The 14,774-nt window shown below is 44.8% G+C and overlaps 1 protein-coding gene across 1 annotated transcript; it reads right to left on the minus strand.

Annotated features, from left to right (window-relative positions):
• Nucleotides 1–255: 255 nt before the first annotated feature.
• LOC147872707 (eukaryotic translation initiation factor 4 gamma 3-like) lies at nt 256–6,493 on the minus strand. The gene is made up of 8 exons (XM_087355036.1): nt 5,777–6,493; nt 4,885–5,031; nt 4,292–4,350; nt 3,428–3,586; nt 2,706–2,843; nt 2,030–2,245; nt 1,379–1,443; nt 256–764 (listed from the first exon to the last, which is right to left on the minus strand). The coding sequence occupies exons 1-8, from the start codon at nt 5,805–5,807 to the stop codon at nt 404–406; spliced, it is 1,176 nt and encodes a 391-aa protein (XP_087211162.1). The 5' UTR covers nt 5,808–6,493; the 3' UTR covers nt 256–403.
• Nucleotides 6,494–14,774: the final 8,281 nt, after the last annotated feature.

The following is a 14,774-nucleotide window of genomic DNA, read 5'->3' on the forward strand; positions in this document are numbered from 1 at the left end:
GGCGTCTTTATATGAAACATGTAAGAGTGTAGAAGAGTATGAAGAAATTCAGAAGAACATGTCACGGTGATCATTTATCACACAGAAACACTATTCAGAATATTGTCAGCGATCTCAGAAAGGTATTTCATATCAGAATAGATGCAACATCCTCACGCGTTCTTTACAATGTGCACTTTCAACCATCGAATCCACCTTCTGTGACAGTTCCCAATTTGGCCACCAGATTGCAGCACCTGATTTTCTACCTAGGAGGATATTCAAAATAGGATTATGCGAGGTCGTGCAGAATACCACAAACTCCATATCAAATTTCATCCTAGTCTGTCCATTGGTTCTCGAATTGAATGGACTGGAAAGACAGATGGACGAGAAGGTGCGACCAGCCCATAATGCCTTCTCGCTATGATTTTGTGCAAAGAATGTATAACATGTTACAAAATGGAAGCCAGAAAGTCAGTGAGATCAAAGGGACACACTTACTGCTTTTTGCATTGTACCTTCCGTATAAACCTGTGGTCATCATAGAGCCCAAAGGAAGGCAATAAATTACACGGTAGGAGAACTGCAAATTAAAACTAAAAGTATTAAAAAATGAAAACAAACATACTTGGCTCTTGCTCTCGAAATCCTTTCCGGCCGTCATCAGTAGTGTGCAGAGGCACTCCAAGGAATGTTCGTCTTCTTTGGTAAGGAGACGTTTAATGCAATGCTGCATGGTGCTTGTGGCGAGCATATCTGCTTTATGCAGCTCGCCAATAAACCTGTAACATAGTGAAGAATATATCACTTGGGTTGAGTTAAGACAATAGTAAAAGTCCAAAGAACAGAAGAGAAATGAGGTTCTTTGCCTCTACAAGGTACAGAAAGATTTGTGCCTTAAAATAATGAGAACTTTTGTTTAAATAGATGGAATTTAATCAGTGTCTTGTGTGTGATATATATTTTTGAGGTGAAATATAATATTTCTGTACGTGGTCCTGTAAAAATCTGTATCTGTTAGAAATATAAAACAGCTGAGACAGAATATTGAAAATTTCAAATTAAATAATTATTTTTATGTAATTTGCATTTGATTCTGTATGGAGGTAAGCCATCAGTGCCATTTCACGATGCAAATACCAAGAAGAAGAAATACCGAGGAAGTGGAGACTTTATGATAGTGTGTGATCATGTAAGCAGCAGCATTATGAAGCACATTTAGAAATTGGTCCTGGATTTTGTCTAACACTTGCATACTGGAGGGCAAGAACCCATTAACATTTCAAATTTCCTCTCAGTGTCTTGTCCTAATTCACAACTCTTAAGTTCACTACTTTCAGAGTCACTGATGAATCAAATGTAGAGCTTCAAAATCACAAAGAAAAATGTAAGTTACCTGATGTTTCCTATTGATTTCATTTGTATCCTTCGCAGTTCCTGCTGTAGTTCGGTTTTCTTTGCCTGCAGAAAAAATTAGTAGAAAAGATTAGAAATCGCCTTTTTTTATGGTATCTTGTAAGAGCCCTTCTTTAATGCACAGCTTTCAACATATGTAAGTTTGCATTTTAAAGTTTGTGTCCACGATACTCAGCCGGTCAAGAAGCCCCCTGCCTTTATGCCTCCAAAAGAACGCCATGACCTAATGAGAAATGTCGAGTGCAGCCGGAGTCCATTATTATGAGAGTTTACAACATTTTGAAAAAAATGAGTACATTAAGTGCTCATTATAGGAAGTTAAACTAACCTAAGAAGTTAGGAAAATGTTTTTTCATCTTGAGGTACCATTTATATCATAATAATTTAAATTAAGTTTATGTGCATTCTACATTCAGTCTTTATCAATTATGTATCTTTCTTGTCTTTCAAGAAGTCTTAAAACCTGAACAACATATTGAATAATAATTTTTCAAATGATAGATATTCATCTTCAAGCAAAAAGGGAGGAGACAACTATTCCATTCGATCAAGCAGACGGAGCTATTCCCAATCAGTGGACAGAAGCGTAGTAACATATGACCGTAGACAAAGACATTAGAGAAGCACTTACTGGGTCTGCTGTTTCCTCAATCTCTTTCTGTGTGGCTTCTAGATTTATTTCTGCTTCAGGATTCTTTTCAAATTCTGCCCGGCATCGACCTAGCAGCAACTTCCTGAAGGTGACCTCTGGTTCGCCATTGTTCCCACGCTCTGCCGGAACTTTCATGCTGGAGAGAACCTTGCACATTCGTGCATAAATCTCTGTGAACTTTGGTTCATCAACAGCCTGCACATAAAAACACACAACATTATCACTTTGCTCTCATGTTATATTTATGAAAAACAACTCTGTTGAGCATACGTTACATAAACTAAATTTATGAAATGATGGCCACCTAAATGAAGCTTCAACAAAAGTAAATCTTTATCCCTTAAACCTGAGAAACTCAAAATCTCAGTCAGATGCAAGACACATTTCATGACAGCCTCAATTTTCTTGCATAAGATAAACATTTTTAGATGAGAGCAGATAAATTCTAAGCTTGGAGGTGAATTTAAAGAGAGAACAATCAGCTTACTGCTTTTTAAGATTATTATCATAGTGAACAGTAACAACGTCTCCAATACTACACTGAGGATAACTTCAATATTTAAGAAATTGAGCTGCAAAGTTACAAAAGAAGGGAATTTCTATCAATATGACGTCTCTGTCTGAATGTATCAGCTGCTAAAGACCGGTGCCTCACCTTTTCAAATATGAGGTCGATGACGCCCTTCAGGCGATCGCTGCTGTCAATTGGCAGATCCTGGACTTGTGAAACTAGTTTGTCAAACTTGTCAGGCGTGAGTTTGTTGAGCAAACTGCGAGCCTTCTTTAACAGCTCCTGCAACATCAAGTTCCCTCTCATCATCTGACAGAACGCAAACACAGAAATAAAGCGAAACATGTTTTACTTCCTTAAAGCCTTCATAGAGATGATTAAAACCTAGAACCAGTTGCTCTGCATGCGCCGTCCAGCCGCGTTTTGTCTACACCGAAGAAGAAGTCTGTTGTTATGAGAAGCCAATGTCTATTGAGAAATATAATTACAATGCATACTCATTATATGCAATTAAACACTTGGATTGCTTCTAAAATCAAAGAGTAAGCAAAAAGAAAGTTTATTTTTTAGTGTGGCAAAGTTCCAATAAGAAGTGATGAGGAAATTAGGAGGAGACGAATTCCGGAAATGCTTGCAGCTTCTCAGATCGAAATGTCTGATCTTTAAGAGCATCAAGATTAAAATATAGACCTACAATTTTGCCTGTTCCTTAATTTGGCGATGAACCTTCAGTTTCAATAAGCCACCTAGTTAGTTAGAGTAGACTTAGAGCAGGACTGTTCCTTTCAGCCATCTTGCATTGGGGCAGATACAGCATTATTGACTGTTTCCAGGATCCTGTCCTTAAATGAATGCCAGGAACATACCTGAGTCTGGGCAGCCTGCTCGTTGGTCGCCGGCTTCCTTCGCCCAGGTCGCCAGGCGTTTTCACATCTCGCCAGTTTCACCTCATTGAGTTTTATTTCAATGACCGGCCTGGTGCTCATGGTGTTTGTAGTTTCAGTGGCTGGCCTTGCTGCAGGCTGCTGTGAATGACACCAAAGCAACACAACATTAACCAAAAGTGTTCACTCTTAAATGTTGTTTTGATCACAGTATTACGTACAATTTTTCCATTTTCTGGCTTTAATCATGCATTTAATACATTACTCGATGCTTCCTACAGCTCAGATAATAACAGACCTGTATGTATAAAGCCCTAAACAGTACATGACTGAAATTAGGCTCCAGGTGTTGTGTTCATCACCTCTCACAAAAAATACAACATTTCTTCTGCTGCAGTTGACGTAGAACTGTTCACTTTATTATTTTCTATCACAGTTTATATGTTCACAACTGCATCATCAGTGAAAGATGATAAACCCAAATTATGCTATTTCATCCGTAAAAGCCTTGGGTACCCTCTCTTTTGACAGGGAATCCTCGTGTCCGACCCCATCGACATCGCGAGTCACCGAGTAACTGCCTTAAGCTATACTTCGTCCTACAAACTACACTCTGACAGCTACAGATGAAATCCTTCTCCTCCTCTTCAACAAATGATTCAGTCCGAAATGGATTTGACTTCTCACTTTTATTTACACGCCTTAGAAAGCACTTACCTCTTCATTTTTCCAATATCTGACAATTTTCAGTTACTGTTTAGTATTTATGATTTCAAGGAATCGTTCATTAATGCACAGAATAACTCAGAGCCATGCCCCACAATGCAACAGAAAGTTTAAACGTACCTGATTTTTGTCATCCTTCATTGCCTTCAGCTTCTCAATTAGCTGTGTTGCAGCAAAGTCTGTAACAATCGATAATTATTTTAGATAGTAAAATTCCTCTTTTGACTATATGTTAACAAACAAGAAAGTTTGTCTTTCGAAACTGTTACGAATGTAAAGATTGAAAAAGACGAGAGGGTTTTCCGAAGACCAGAAACCCATGTCTCATGCAGCCTTAGGTGTAAAGAGTGGCAGCTGATAATGTTGAAAATTATCCCACATTTCGACTAACAATGGAGTTGCCTTCTTCAGGTCAGAGATTGCAACCGAAATGTTTTGTGAAATGGATAATTTCAAACTTTGATGCCTTTCACCTCCTAAGGCTCGAGGTCAAAATATGAGAGCAAACTCTCTTCTTCTTTGGGAACATAAATTAGTCTGCAACTCAGGGCGAAGACAAAATATTGAAGGTAGCTAGAACAAAATGCCTAGGAGAATATCTGGATATCTCATGAGACATGCAGGAACATGGTAATGAACAGAATTTCATACTGAGGCAATTTGCAGCCTGTAATCTTTGACTTAGTACTTAAATAGAATGAGAGCAAACATACTTTCTGCTTGCAGCTGCTTGATTTTCTCAGCCTGCAGATTTCTTTCCTTCCTCAGTTTCTCCTTCTCCTCTCTGACGGCTCGGAGACTGACGTTGTGTTTCTCCCCTTGCCGGCGCTCAAACAAGATTTGGTTTTTGAGTTCCGTGTCTGTAACAATTCACGACTGCATCAAATGGTCTGTTAAATTCCTCATGTGACGTTATTTCAAGAAACAGCTTCAGGAGTTAAGTATTACTACGTAAAGAAAAGAGTTAGTTTAGTTAAAAAAAATGAACTGTAATAAGAGTTTGTAATTTTGAAATTGCATTTTTCTTGCCCGTGATCAAATTCCAAATTCAGTTTAAGAGTCACTTCCAGTTGGAAAAACCAGTGTCTCTTACGCAATGCATTACTGATTGCTATTTGCAGTGTTTAAAACTGGGATTTGCATGCTGGTCACCGGAAAACATTCTTCTTAACGATGACGTCGTTAAACAGCCTGGCTCTCATCGAGTCTTCCCGAAAGAGGGATGGGTGTCTACCCTGGGGGACCATCACACAGACCTCATCCTCGTCACTTGTGACTGAGGCGCAAGGTACACGTGGACACAAAATTAATCTTGGTCTCAACTCTCAGAGAGCAAAGTAAACGTACATAATTCACTAGAAAATGATTCTTTGAAGTCCAGCAAATTTAAAATGTCTGAGAATGACTATTAAAAAAGCAAAATTGCAATGCATTTAACATTTTTTGGTTTTCCTTCTGACAAAATCACTTAAAATAATGAAGAGTTGCTGGAAGTCTGGGGGGCATATCTGGACATCTAGAAAGACGTACATAAACATCACACTGACGAGGTTTACGGACTGTACTCCACAACTTACTGCATGCACGGAATTAAACCACACTTACTCTCTGCTGCCAGCATCCTAATCCTGTTCATCAAGAAGCAAGTGATCCTCGTGTCTTCAGTTTCAGCAGGGTTTACCTGAGGACAGACAAAAAATGAGTCATTTTATAGTCCAAGAATTCTCTGCAACTTCATGAGGTTAATATTTATTATGAAATTGTTGTCCCAGTCACACACAAATCGCATGTGCCTTGGCTGTTTGTGCTGCACTGCTATCGATTTTCGTTTCTGCCAGAAAATATTAAGAAGACCTCACTTATAGAAAGAGAAATTAAGGCTGTGTCAGATAACGAGGGCTTCCTTGTAATGAATGATTTACCTTTAAAATTAGCATGTTAGGAAACGTTTCAAAGCTTTAATTGCAATATACAAGTCAGTTTATGATTAATCTGTAATACAAAACAACGATCCTGAGAAATTAAGCTGTTCACTCAACAATAACTTTCCTCTAGACGAAAAAATTAAGACTGAAAACAACCTTTAACAATGTCTGAATGCGACAAGTGACCCAGTCATAGGTCCCTATCAGCCGTTTAGCTTAGCCGGAATTCAAGTAACTTTGTTGATGATGGCGGACGTGTGTTGCTGCTAGCATTTGAATTCTTAAGAATGACATACAATCCCTCAAGATAACGAAATAATAATATTTGTTTAAATCTTGTCAGTCACAATCACAATAAAATTCCTATTAAATATTAAAATATTACTATAATTAGCATTTAAATATTTAAAATATATTAAATAATGTTCTCATCGAAATGTTCGATTTACATTAGATCATCACTTTTTACACGACATGTTTTGAAACAAAATTAAATTATCAAATATATTATTTTATTTTCTATTTCTAATTTTATTAATATTCATTTAGTCTTTATATTATTTACTTTACAGGATGATAACAAAACGTTCACCCACACAAAATCATGTCAAGCACGACATACATATACAGAACAACTTCGAATACGATATTAAAAAATACAATAAAATCTGGAAGAAAACTTCATTTGAAATCTGATAAACATCTGACTAAAAGTTGCATTTAAGAAATTATATTTAAGTTTATATAATTTTATACACCTGAAGATGGTTCTTTTAGAACTGAAACATGTCGTGTAAAAAGTGATGTTCTAATGTAAATGGAACATTTCGATAGAGAACATCATTTAATATTTTTTAAATATTTAAATGCTAATTATAATAATATTTTAATATTTAATAGGAATTTTATTGTGATTGTGACTGACAAGATTTAAACATATATATATTTATCACAATATGACGCAACTTTATCATCTCAGAAATAATAATATTATTAATAAGTAGGAAACCCTTGACTCACCCATTGTGAAGAGCTGGAGACCTCCATGTCGCAGGCAGCAAGATTTGAATAAGAAATTAAACACGTTGCAGGAAATATTTTCACTATATATAGAATTATCTTGTTCTAGAAGCTGCTCACACCACCATTCGTTTCACACTGAGGAAAGCCAACCAACTACTGAGTAGAGCGGGAACCAACCAACCAAAGAAGCTAACTGAGGGCAGAGGCCTGCGCAAGCGCAAGCATCGTCCCTACCTAGGTGAAACCATTCCTGCGCACAAGACGCATTGCTGGAAATGGTAAACGGTCGTAATATAAGAACGGAAATTTTGCTAACGCTAACGGGGTTTCGTCGTGGCGGGAGCCTCGACCATTCAAACTGGGATTTGTTGCTGCTGATGGGAGGTTATCCTGTCAGGCAAGTTGTCGAAGGAATTTGGTTGGTTGGGTCTCTGGGGTATGAACCCAGAGAGGGAGGGGCCGTTTCGGCTGAAGGCCTCTGCGGCATGGGGGGAAGATCACTTCAGCTGATGGCCTCCATGATCGGGGGGAAGGGTGGCGGGCCGTGCCCCTATTAAGTTATACCCTGGCATTCGCCTTACAACTGAGGAAAGCACGAAAAACCTCAGTCAGGGTAGCCGAGTAGTCTAACCACTCGTTGTGCTGACTTGGCCGTCTTTTGGGGATGGCTTCGGCTGGCCTGCTGAACATCAGTCGCCCTCGGTTGCCCTTGGGTGAACTCTGGCAGCCCTCATTCGGCACGAGTGTCTTCCGAGTTGCCGAACTAAGGGGTTCCCCACACCAGCTAACCTCGAGTCAAACCTCTCAGTTAGTGCTCTGATGTGGTCGGCAAAGAAAGGGACCCCCAGATCCTCATGTATTTGCCTGTTACTAACGTACCAGGGCGCGTTAGTAACAATTCGAAGACACTTGGATTGCAGAACTTGCAGCTTCTGGACGTGGCTGTGGGCAGCTGACCTCCAGATCGGGCATGCGTAATCCATTATGGGACGGATGAGCTGCTTATAGAGTAGTACACCGTTCCTGATTGACAGGCCACTTCTCCTATTGATAAGCGGGCCTAGCACACCTAATCGTTGCGCTGCCTTCTTTCCCACTTGGTTGACGTGCGCCGACCAAGTAAGCCCGGCGTCAAGGGTGACCCCCAGATACTGTGCTGTTTTGACCCATTGGATCGGCTGTCCGAGGAACTGCACTGCTCGGGGCTGTTGGATGTGTCTTCTCGCGGAAATGAAGAGAACCGCGGTGCTCTTCGAGACGTTGATAGCAATCCTCCAGGCCCTGAGCCAGAGCTCAAGTCTACTGAGGTAGGTCTCCAGATACCTGACGAGAAGCGTTGGGCTACGGGACGTGACTACTAGAGCCGTGTCGTCCGCGTATTGTGCTAACTCGACGTGGCGGGACGGTGTGGGTATGTCGTTGACATACAGACTGAAGAGCACAGGGGAGAGAATTCCGCCCTGCACAACTCCAGCCCGCATGGTACGACGTGTGGACATGGCCGACTGGAAGGATGTCTGGAATGTCCGGTCAGCGAGGTAGGAAGAGATGGTTTTTACCAAGTACGACGGGAAGTTGAGGACGGTCAGTTTGTATAGGAGGCCTTGGACCCAGACTGTGTCGAAGGCTTTGGCCACGTCCAGGAAAACCGCGCCGGTTAGCCGCTTCTCATCAAGGTTTCTGTTGACCCTTTCGACGAGGCGAGCCAGCTGTAACGATGTGCTGTGTCTGGGTCGAAACCCAAACTGCTCGTCGCGCAGCAGCCCGCGTTCACTGACCTCGTGTAGGACCCTCGTTAGTAGGATTTTCTCGCAGAGTTTGCCGACCGTGTCGAGAAGACTGATGGGTCTATAGGAAGAAGGTAGCGTGGGGTCCTTCCCCGGCTTCAGTATGGACACCACTCGAGCGTGTTTCCATGCCGAGGGGAAGTGTTGCCTGCGAAGGACCGCGTTGAACACTTTCGTGAGAAAGGTTACCGCGCGTCGTGGGAGATGTTTCAGGACCCTGTTCGGTATACCGTTGGGGCCCGGAGCCTTGCCAAGCTTGAGTCCCTTGATGGCCTGGGCGACCTCCGATGGACTGGTTAATTTTGGTTCATTTACAGGGGCATACTCGTATGCTCGCATCGCCTCGTTAACCATGTCAATTGTAGTCAGGTCCGACGGGTAGTCTACCGGCTGGAACTGGACCTCAAGGCTGTCGGCTAGGGCTTCTGCCTTCTCGGGGTTCGAGAGAGCCAGTCCTCCCATCACTAAGAAGGGGGGCGACGGAGTGGGGACTCGCATCACACGCTTGGTCATTTTCCAAAGCGACTGGTCCTCGCAGTCCAAGGATTCGAGCGTGTCGCTCCACTGTTCGTTCCGCCACTCGTTGAGACGATAGGTCACCGACCTCTGGAGTCGATTGACCTGGGTCTTAAGAGCGGGGTCTCTTGTGACCTGCCATCGCCTCCTCAGCCGGTTCTTCAGGCGTATTTCATCTCGAATACTAGCGGGTAGAAGCGGTCGCCTGTCAATGCGGGGTCGAAGCTTGGGAGCGGACGCTGCTGTGGCTTCCAGGATAGCACTGGTCAGCTCCTCGACGCACTTGTCAATTTCTTCCTCGTCGTTTACCACGGGGTTCCCCGGTAGTCTGCTTTCGAGGCAAGCCTGGAATGCAGCCCAGTCCATTCTCGCGAAGTCCGGGCGATCAGGCAGGTTTTGAAAGGACGATCGGCACGTGGTGTCGACGAGGACGGGCAGGTGATCTGAGCTGAGTGCGGGGCAGACAGTCAGGTGCACCGGTAGGACGAAGTCCTTGATGAGGACAATATCAAGGACGTCAGGTGTGGCGTTGTGTGTGTAGGGAGCCGTGGTTGGAGAATCCGGCCCGTAGATGAAGCAGGAATTTCTGTTGGCGTAATCACGCAGGAGCGAGCCCCTAGTAGAGATAAGGCTAGAATTCCAGTCCGTGTGTTTCGCGTTGAGGTCACCAGCCAAGAGGACCGGGAAACCCCCGCTCAAGCACTCGGTCAGGTCCGACTCTATCCATGGCCGGGTGGGTGCGAGGTATGCCGCCACTAGCTTGACTTTCCTGGTTGCCAGTACCAGGTGAATGGCGGTTGCTTCTAGTTGTTGTAGACCCGATACCGGCACAGGGTAATGATCAATGCCCCTGCGGACAAGGATCGCTGTGCCACCCCCTAGCGTCGGGCGGTCCGTACGGTGGCAAACGTAGTTCGCGAACCTCAAGGCCCGACCCGACGTGAGGTGCGTCTCGTTCAGGAGGCAAACATCGACTCCGTAGTCACCGAGGAACTGCTCCAGCTCCAGCTTCCTGTCGCGGACACCGTCGGCGTTCCAGTAAGCCAGCCGCAAGGCCTTGCTACCGTGTCCTCTAGGCCGTGCAGTCATTGTCGGCCATGAAGAGGAGAACGGTTTTGAGGAGGGCTCGCGGACGAGACCCCCCGGGGGGGAGTGAATGGATCGCGGCGAGGAGACGTCGTGTCAACTCAATGCAGACCCGTGGTGAGAGGGTTTCCAGGATATCTGAGATGTCCTGGAGCGGTGATTGACCCTTGGGTGGGGTGGGGTCAGTCTTCTTGAGAGCAGGTGCTGTGGGATTTGCCACCGGCGCCACAGGACGAGCGGGCTTGGCACGGCCGCCCTTGGGGATAGTCTGCCGCTCAGTCTGTACAATGGCTCCAGTTGGCGTTGGGGCGGGGTTCTTCATAGCCGCAGCCTTGACGACGCGGCCACCACGGACCACGTGGTTCCACCCAGGGCCCAAGTTCTCCTGCTCGAGGGAAGGCTTAGCTAGCGCCGATTTGGGCGCTGGCAGGCGCGTGGAGACGTCGTCCTTTCGGCCGCGATCCCCTTTCGCACGCTGTGCAGCGGCCGTCTTGGCTTCCTTCCACTTACTGCAACCTCTATAGTTCGCAGTGTGGTTGCCTCCGCAGCTGCAGCACTTAAGTTGTTGCTTGGGGGTGGCACACGACCCGGATGGGTGAGCGTCCCCGCAGGCCACGCACCTGGGTGCATAACCGCAGTTCCGCTGCGTGTGCCCGAAGCGTTGGCACCGTTTACACTGCATGGGCCCCTTTGGTGCAACATATGTTTCTACCTTGACCCGCAGACCGCAGATCTCAGTAAGGGAACGCACTTTCGCCACGTCGGGGCCTCGTGCTATCGACACTATAAAGTGTGGCGTAAGGGGACGGTCACCGTCCTGGTCCATGGCCCGGCGCCTCGATCGCAGTTGCATGACCCCCTGCACAGCAATGTGCATGGCGGCCAGCTCCTCGCGTACCTCGGCCTCAGGCATGCGCACTCCCAGGTTTTTAATCAGCAGGCGCACGCACCGATCCTCAGGGAGGGAGAATGTGTGAAAACTCACACCCTCGCCCTCATCGAGGGACCGCAGGACCCTGACGGTGGCCCGGAACCCGTCGGCGGTCTCAGGCACAAGAGCCAGAAGGTCTCCCTTCATCTGCGCCACGATCCCGCAGGCCAACTCCGCGCGAATCCTATGCAGGAAGCTGCGTACGTCCTTCACCCCAGAGACGTACACCGGGGTTTTGTTACGGCGCTCCCCCGGAGCCGTTTTGTCCACTTGAGCGTTGGAAGAAGAAGCGGCGTCAGATGACACACCAGTGAGCGGCCCGGACAGGTCCCCAGTCACCTCCATCGAGGAAGAGGGTCCCGGCTGGGAGCCGGGTCCCTTGGCTGAGGGCTGCACTGTCCTGCTCATGGAAGCAGTGGATGATGTTGCTGCTACCGACGGTCCATCGGGCCGATGAACTTTTGCCGGTGCCGGCAGAGAAGGTGACTGGGCTCCGGACAGTGGCCCGGGCGTCGGGCGCCTGGATGCGGGTTCCAACGAACCGCTCGAATTGGACAAGTCCAACTCTTTGGCTTTCCTCTTGCCAGTGTTGGCTCGAGTAGGCCCTCCGACCACGGTCGTAGCTGCTGTATTTAATGCTGCTGCCACTGCTGCCCGCTGTCTTTGCTTTTCCGCCGCGATGGCGTCCAGGATCTGCTTCTGGACCTGTTGGAACACTTCAGGGAGGTGGGCCTTCAGAAAGGCCAGCTCACCTCCTTCCATGTCTCTCAAACTTTGTTCAATTGTAAGAGACCACGACGTCCACGTCACAGATTTCTCAAACTTTGTTCAATTGTAAGAGACCACGACGTCCACGTCACAGATTTCTTAATAATTCTTATATAAGATAAGCACTTTCTATTTTCTAAAACGTTTTACCAGCACAAAAGCTCAACTCCGATTGTCAACCCTTGATTGTCAATCGGCTTTTTTTCTCACTCACTCCTGAGTAGAGCGGGCCGTGCGTAACTGCTATTTATACCATAAAAGTGTGACGTCACGTATGGCGCAACAGTCAGTAGAGGGAGTGCAATACGGTTCATTCAGGCGTGCATAAGAAATGAGAAATGAACCTTATGGCATGCCAGCCGAGATTGTTGCGCGTGTTCGTATTTTATAAGAACACCTGCGTTTCATATTTACACATTCTTTGTAGTTCAAGAAATACAAATTGAATTACTCCAAGTTATAATTTTTTGACATTCCATCATAAATGTAAGAAGTCAATTATTAATATTAAATATTTTCTGTGTGAAAGGAAATTAATTTAAAAGTAATGAAAGGAGGCTTGAAGTAAATTTTGCGGTTTAATTTGCACTTGTTTAAAAACAACGTCGTGTTTTTTATACTTTTTTAATTTTAAGACGATTATTGAGGGCCCCGGGCGCTGTTGAACCCATCGCCCCTGCGACAGGGAAAATGTTTCCTTCCTTCGAATCCCGACTATTCATTTTGACCAATAAGAGAACGCAGGAAGGTAAGAACTCTGGAAGAAGTGTCCTGAGTTCGATTTCCTTCAAGGGCGGTTCCTTTGGCTCCGAAACTAAGCGAGACAGAAGAAGAGTTTTTTGCTTCGAAGAGGAGATTTCGGAAACGAAGGCCTCGACACTGAGTTCGAGACCCAACAAAGATGATTTCTGTTGACGGGAAAGCACCCACGAGAAGAAATCGACGCCAAGGCAAAATTCTTTCGTTTCGGAGAGGAAATTACCGGGTCTAAGGTCACGGACACGAATACAGTCCTCGGTTCGAGTCCCTGTTAGGATGTTGGTTTCTGAGGTAATTTTACGGGCGTATTAAACGACGACGTTGACTAACACGGATGCCACCAGATGTCTCAAAAGTAAAGTGCTGTACAATTTGTAATGTTACCCAAATATCGGAAAAGTTTTTGTGGTAATATAATTTACCGCATTCGACCGGCGGATGAATAAAGCACGTAGTTTGGTGGATAAGAATAAAAGGTGTATGAAAATGCGCCCCACTGACAAGTTCTTGTTCATATTAGCTAACATAGACATATGCTTATTTTGCATGCATCGCGTTAAAGAGCAAATGAGCATAAGAACAAGTCATTTGTCTTTTATCTTTGATTGCGTTTAGTCCAGCTTAGGTCGTTGCAAATATTCCGTCCCAGTCAGAGGCCGTGGGGGTAAAAACTTCGAAGTCCTCCCTCTGTAGGCCTTATCTCCGCCTGGACCAGTTTAATTTCTCGATTTCGCACGCACAGTTCACGCTGAGGCGAAAAATCCAATTGTCGGCAGTTGATAGTCAGTCCAGTGCTTTAAAAACATTCGTGTGCACAAGAACTTGTCAATGGGGCGCATTTTCATACACCTTTTATTCTTATCCACCAAACTACGTGCTTTATTCATCCGCCGGTCGAATGCGGTAAATTATATAACCACAAAAACTTTTCCGATATTTGGGTAACATTACAAATTGTACAGCACTTTACTTTTGAGACATCTGGTGGCATCCGTGTTAGTCAACGTCGTCGTTTAATACGCCCGTAAAATTACCTCAGAAACCAACATCCTAACAGGGACTCGAACCGAGGTCTGTATTCGTGTCCGTGACCTTAGACCCGGTAATTTCCTCTCCGAAACGAAAGAATTTTGCCTTGGCGTCGATTTCTTCTCGTGGGTGCTTTCCCGTCAACAGAAATCATCTTTGTCGGGTCTCGAACTCAGTGTCGAGGCCTTCGTTTCCGAAATCTCCTCTTCGAAGCAAAAAGCTCTTCTTCTGTCTCGCTTAGTTTCGGAGCCAAAGGAACCGCCCTTGAAGGAAATCGAACTCAGGACACTTCTTCCAGAGTTCTTACCTTCCTGCGTTCTCTTATTGGTCAAAATGAATAGTCGGGATTCGAAGGAAGGAAACATTTTCCCTGTCGCAGGGGCGATGGGTTCAACAGCGCCCGGGGCCCTCAATAATCGTCTTAAAATTAAAAAAGTATAAAAAACACGACGTTGTTTTTAAACAAGTGCAAATTAAACCGCAAAATTTACTTCAAGCCTCCTTTCATTACTTTTAAATTAATTTCCTTTCACACAGAAAATATTTAATATTAATAATTGACTTCTTACATTTATGATGGAATGTCAAAAAATTATAACTTGGAGTAATTCAATTTGTATTTCTTGAACTACAAAGAATGTGTAAATATGAAACGCAGGTGTTCTTATAAAATACGAACACGCGCAACAATCTCGGCTGGCATGCCATAAGGTTCATTTCTCATTTCTTATGCACGCCTGAATGAACCGTATTGCACTCCCTCTACTGACTGTTGCGCC

The sequence above is a fragment of the Zootermopsis nevadensis genome, unplaced genomic scaffold (assembly GCF_977971745.1).
Source record: "Zootermopsis nevadensis isolate Lab colony 2312 unplaced genomic scaffold, Znev_1.0 Znev_ptg000024l, whole genome shotgun sequence".
In the NCBI taxonomy this organism is placed as follows: Eukaryota; Metazoa; Arthropoda; class Insecta; order Blattodea; family Termopsidae; genus Zootermopsis; species Zootermopsis nevadensis.